The sequence below is a fragment of the Nanorana parkeri genome, unplaced genomic scaffold, assembly GCF_000935625.1.
Source record: "Nanorana parkeri isolate BGI_ZX_2015 unplaced genomic scaffold, ASM93562v1 scaffold611, whole genome shotgun sequence".
In the NCBI taxonomy this organism is placed as follows: domain Eukaryota; kingdom Metazoa; phylum Chordata; class Amphibia; order Anura; family Dicroglossidae; genus Nanorana; species Nanorana parkeri.
This window is the reverse complement of record NW_017306879.1, coordinates 920,790-927,221: the sequence shown is the minus strand read 5'-3', so window position 1 is coordinate 927,221 and position 6,432 is coordinate 920,790. Positions and strand designations below refer to the sequence as shown.

Here is a 6,432-nt window from a genome sequence, read left to right as displayed (position 1 = left end):
ATCATCTGATGGCTTATAACCAGAATTACAAGCACATTGGTATCTTCCAATTAGGTTTATACATCGCCCATTTCGGCACAAGTCAGTGCTGAGCTCACACTCATTGATATCTGCAGAGAAGATGAATGTCTGAATTTGGAATAATTGCATAGGAGGCACTATCACTAGCAGATAAAGAAAACTCATTACAAGTGCCTGAAAGTACATTAGGTATGTTCTAGGTCAGCCTTTCTCAACCAGGGTGCTGGGGTAGCTTCTGGCTTCCTCAGGAATGCCTCAAAATCCTCCTGATGTGAAGGGGGAAGCTTTTTATGTGAAGAGGGTTCCTGATGTGAAGGAGGGGCTACTGATGTGACCCAAAGCTTGTGATGTGAAGGGGGGCTCTGATGTGAAAGGAGAGAGCTCTGACATGAAGAAGGGCTCCTATTGCAAGAGGGGAGGGCTTAGATGTAAAAGCAAGGGGCTTTTGGTGTATAGGAATTATCTGATGTGAAAGTGGGGGGTTTTGATGTGAAGGGGGGCTCCTGATTTGAAGGGGGACTTCAATGAAGGAGGACCTTTTTTGTATTTTTGCATGGGGTCCCCCTTTAAATCCATTATATTTAACATTATATTTTAGACTGGGGTGTCTCAAGATTTTGCATACTTTAAAGGGTGCTGTGACTCAAAAGGGGTTGGAAAACGCTGTTTTAGCTCATAACAAACAGTGAACTGGATGTTTTTAGTTACCAATCAGATTTCAGCTGCTACGAGGGTAATGCATTTTTTGGTAAATTACTTCTAATAAATGTTTTATTAAATTATTAAATATTTTTTATTAAATGCATTTTATTTTATTAGGTTAGTACCAATACACTATTTCACTAATTTGTGCGGGTAATACTTACTAACAGTGTACAAAATGCGACTGACCAGTACAAATAAATTAAATGTGGCATCTAGCCTGCGTTTGAAGAGGAGATGGCCATCACAGAGATGATAGCAGTGTAATAATACAAAGGTTAGGACTGATGGCAATACTACTGGACACAATCTTGTCAGGGCAGTTTTTTGTACAAAGTTATACTTAATTTAATCTAAATGTAATTGCTCTAGATTTACATGTGCGGAAAGTGAGATGTCAAAGATTAGGAAGGATATATCAATATTTGTAACATACCTGAGCAGGCAGTGCCATCAAGTGTAACCTCATGCCCATCAGGACATTCACATTTAAAACTTCCCTCTGTGTTAAGGCAGTTGCCACCACGGCACAGGAGTGGATTCCGCTGGCATTCATCAATGTCTGAAATACAGATGCAAGGAATGTTCCAGGTCATGTGACTACCAAACGACAACATTATTATATACTTTTGTATGATAACAGAATGTAATAACATCAAGGGGTTACATGGATATAACAGAGCAAGTATATAACACCCGTACAATCATAATAAGGTAACCTCACACTAAGGGAGAACAAAATATGTGATATGAAAATGGAACATTTGTCTACCTCTCTTTATATAAAAAGAAGTAACTTCTATTTGTCTTTTTTAGGACAACAGTATCCAAGAAGCTATGAGAAGAGAACACTTCTATAATAGATAAGCAATCTATCTATCTATCTATCTATCTATCTATCTATCTATCTATCTATCTAGAGAACACTTCTATAATAGATAAGCAATCTATCTATCTATCTATCTATCTATCTATCTATCTATCTATCTATCAACATATCGATCTATCTATCTATCTATCTATCTATCTATCTATCTATCTATCTATCTATCTATCTACCTATCTATCTAATCTATCTAATCTATCTATCTATCTATCTATCTATCTCTTTTTACTCTCTCTATTTGCTTCTGTTCCTCTCAATTTGTCATGAAAACGTTTGAACCTGATATCAAATCTCAGCTTTGAGATAACAACCCTGAAATAACGTGAACATGAATATCCAGTACTATTTTAAAATGTTTTAAATGGTACCGTGTTTCTTATTTCATCCTTACTAAATAACTGTGCCAAATTATATTACCACCTACCCATGCAGTTCTTCATCATCATGAATCCACTCTCGTATCCTTCAAAGCAGTCACACTCAAAGTCTCCTGGTGTGTTAATGCAGTTGCCTTGCCCACACAAATCTGGTGATATCCTGCATTCATCAATATCTAAAAAGACCAGACAAGGTTACAAAGACAAAAAAAAACACCAAGTTGCAGATTAATTGCATAGTATATATCAACATTTACCTGTGCAGTTCCTTTCTTCTGCATCCAAGGCAAAACCATTGTCACATCGACACTTAAAGCTGCCAATTGTGTTTCTGCATTTTCCATACTTGCATAAACTTGGGATCATCTTACATTCATTAATATCTGCAAGAAACAGAAATACAAGAAAGGAACTGAAATCAGTATACATTTTAATACATGTGGTTAAGGTACAGCTTATATTCACATACGTTTAGCAGAAATCAGAATATAAGACAGGCATCTCACAATCAAGAATGTCATTTATGGACCAAATCTGCTACACTTGAAAAAGCACTGTAAACAGTCACTACTGATAATCTAGGAAGTAAAAACAAAAGGGGCGCCTTTCCTGGTGCAGGTCATATTTATTCCAATGATCAAGTAAAAGGAGAAAGGTACTCACAAACATAGGTAAAAAACAGCCATGAAAAGTTTACTGGCGAGCAGATGGACATCCACTGAAGGGTTCCAGTGTGCAAATGACGTTAACGCGTTTCTGGGGCACGCCCCCTTCATCAGAACACTTCCTAGATCTCACAGCATTCCCGGCTTCTTTGGGGCAGCATGTTAAAGAGGATTTCCCACTGAGGAGTGATTGTTTGTGGCGCTTCACTGCTTTTACTTTACTACTGATAATCTATTGAATGCAGTGAAGGCCTGTAACTTTATTGGGAAAAAAAGCAATTTCTCTGCCAATGAATGATATAAAGGAGAACAATTCCATAAAACCTGGCTTTACAGGTTTGACAATCTAATGGCAGGCTCATAACACCTCTTTATATCTTTACCTGGGGGACTGCAGGTTCTTTAACAGTTCTCAATTCCTGTCTCACGGCCTATTACATTTCATGGTTGTCATCATGAAGATATTTATAGTTGATTTTAAATGTCTAACAATCCATTTATCAGTTTCAGGCTTACCCACCTCAAACCCCTCTCCCCCTTTCCTGACCCCCCTTTTCTGTTTTTTTTTGGCGGGGTTTTTTTTTTCTCTTTTATAATATGTAAATAAACGATGGAAAAACATATATTTTGTGAAGTGTTAATGGAAATTCAGAAAACAGCAATTTATGGCATTTTATCAGAAGCATAAATGCAGCGAGTGCACATATTCGGAAAGGGCACTGTTTTTTCGTCAGGACCCTTCAAATGTTCTCCAGGCTTTTGGGCTAACATTCCCAAATTGTTCACATTCACTAGCTAGTTGCATAATTGTTTAATATCCATGACTGATTTTGGCCATCCAGAGATGATGCCTGTATTGCTAGAGAGATGGCTACTATGAATTCACATGAGTCCCTCCATAACCCTGTATATGTGGGAAGAGCTGACCATATACATGCAATCACCTTGATTAAGACCATCTTGAAAATATTCTTGTATGTTACCGGAACTATTTGTAAGAATGATTAGTCTAACTCCCCTAATAATCCATTGCCTGGCAATCCATCATTGCCTAAGGACATTTATTACCGTGTATTATACAGCATTTTGCTTATTGGATTTTAATGTTTGATTCAATGTTGTTGTTTTTTTAAATAATAAAAAGCAGCTTATAAAAAGGCAATGTCTGGAGGCACATTTTGTGCGGGCATTGTTTGGGGAACATATAATGATTGGACAGTGCATATATTACAGGGGCACTGTCTGCAGGCACATATTTTCAAGAGGCATTGCCACAACACACAGGCTAATTATATACAGTACACTGGTACAGTTTTTGTGTCTTCCACATACACAAAAAGACTAAATAGTGTTACCTTTGGAGAAGACTTTTCCAGGTGTTATTTCTTTAGAAGCAAATCCAGGTCCTCTGGGACAAATGGTCTCGAATTCTGTCGTTCCTTTTGGTGGGCACTGCTCACAATCAAATCCCCAGGCAGCCCCAACAGAACAGCAACAGGCATCCATCCGGTGGCGTCCAGCAATAGGAGCAGAGCACTCCTCATCTTCGTGTTTTAGGTAGCAAGTCTCCAAGCGTATGTCTGATGAAAACAATACAACCACATTTTAAAAATCTTGTCTGTTCACTTGTGTAGCTCATTTACCTAGTAGGTAGTTTAGAGTGTGAACCTAATTGATAATCAATTACACTATTGTCAAACAATTAATTTTATTAGGATATTTAAGTGTTCAATAAAGCAGAGGTATGTGGCTGCATGCTTAGAACCTATATGGCTGTCTAAAAATAGCTAGCAAGCTAAATTATTTTATTTACAAAATTATGAGTGAGCTAATTAATCTTGCAGAATTGTTTGGGTTGTGGTAGGAAACCAAAGCACCTCGTAGGAACCTGGCAAGTACTAGAAGAACCTACATACAATTTTCCTTCATGTGAATTATATCTACTCAGCACTCCAGAGCCATGGTGTTAACAAGTGAATCATCTGCATTTATACTACAGAATGCAATACACAACTGTATACCTATTATAAATATATTTTCATCTATACTATACAGTAAAGTAACACTATAAATATCTATTTTATTAACTGGTGCATTAAAACTGACAGCTGATTAGCATCATATCATACTTTAATGTCTGAGCAAGATACTGCTCTATATTTATCTTCTTGTATTGATCTACCACCGGCATAGTAATGATCAGGAAAATCACCAGTTCACAAATTATCATTCTTCTAAATGTTTGCATGGACATCTCTCTAATCTGCAGAGAATCCCCTAAATCTCCAATCCAGGTAATTACTTTTGATTGATTAATTGTATGATTCTCCGCAATCTCTATGAATATGTTCAAAAGAATGTTAAAAAATGCAATTCACTGATATGCCTGTCTTACAAATTGATACACTCATCATTAGTTACCAGTAAGGGCTTGTAAATCCGCCTACTATTTTAAATGTCAAAACATTTCCATTGTAACCGATTTTTCATTTAACATATGTAATGCAAGCTCCTATATAATTATTTGAGAGATATTCATTAGGGATCCTTTGGAAAATTTTAAACAAAAACTTCTTAAGAGGATGATTATTTTGTTAAAGTGTGTAATATCATACCAAGGCATGTGCGTCCAGAAGCATCAAGCGTCATCCCATTGGGGCATTCGCAAGTAAAGGATCCCAGTGTGTTAACACATCGAGCATTGATGCACAATCCAGGAAACACCTTACACTCGTCGACATCTGCAACCAAAACAAATACATCTTTCATTTTTGAAACAATGCAAACACAATTTTTCAAGAGCTCTCCAAACTAAAGAGCCAAAAAATGTTTATTTAGAAGACTGTAAGATACATAGCAGCATTCAGAACTGTGTGTAAAGCTTGTGCCTCGAAAGATTTTGAAAAGAAAAAATAAATACTGGGTGCTGTTGTTTGTAGTTTTAGGTTTGGAAGCAGTGTCCAAACTGTATTTTATCTGGCTTAGTAAGAGTAAACCTGGGAAATTGTACATAAAAAAAAGATTCTTGCTCTGTCTTCAGTTCTGATTCAGGTTTTGCTCATGTAGTTATTAAGAATATTACAGGTTGTTCCTCTAAATATTTCATTATACAGTTTAAGTGAACTTTTGGTGCTATTCAGAATGGCAGAGAGAGACTTCTGCGTTGTTATGACATGGACATTGGATGCCAAATGGTACACATGATTACATAATTTTCTTTTGGAAAGGAGCATTAACACATAGCTGACAATTCCACGTGCCTGCATAGTTTTAATTAAGAGTGAGAAAAGGATGGGACCACCCTTTTTTATTAGTGTTGACATTGGCTTGCTCATACCAGGGCGTGTTAAGCTTTGTCATGGTGAACACAAAACAAGACCAAAAGCCAAAGTGTTTGGTCATAGGGAGTAAACCCTCACAAGCACAAAACAAGGGTCTCTGGGGATCTGACATCAGGGAAGAGCTATCTTGCCCATAGGTCAGTGGAAGTATCCAGTAGACCATTATGCTGGGTCTTCCAAGCCTTGGCCACCTGTCAGTTAATTAGGGACAAATAATGACTAAAATAATAAAGGAACACACTAGTTACTAGGAGCGCACACACACTGTTATTTTAACTATTTAGCCACTGCAACGTCAGCAGTGTATCTTGCTTTCATGAGAAAATGTCACAGTGGGAACATTTTAAATGATACATGATAATGTATTAATGTTGAATTTGATACTGATACACAAATAAAAGTATGAAAATTAATCCTCTATAAGAGTCCATGTTTTTTAC

General features: G+C 36.8%; 1 protein-coding gene across 2 annotated transcripts in view; it reads right to left on the bottom strand.

The window, feature by feature from the left end:
• Positions 1-6,432, bottom strand: part of FBN1 (fibrillin 1) — a 210,099-nt gene that overhangs the window by 66,520 nt on the left and 137,147 nt on the right. The window contains exons 25-28 of one of the 2 annotated variants that reach the window (XM_018562908.1): positions 2,244-2,369; positions 2,034-2,162; positions 1,160-1,285; positions 1-110 (exon numbers count right to left, since the gene is read on the bottom strand). The exon at positions 1-110 is cut by the window's left edge and continues 10 nt beyond it. In XM_018562908.1, the coding sequence (XP_018418410.1) occupies positions 1-110; positions 1,160-1,285; positions 2,034-2,162; positions 2,244-2,369 (491 nt within the window). The remainder of the gene's footprint in view (positions 111-1,159; positions 1,286-2,033; positions 2,163-2,243; positions 2,370-6,432) is intronic. The other variant, XM_018562909.1, reaches the window with a different exon arrangement.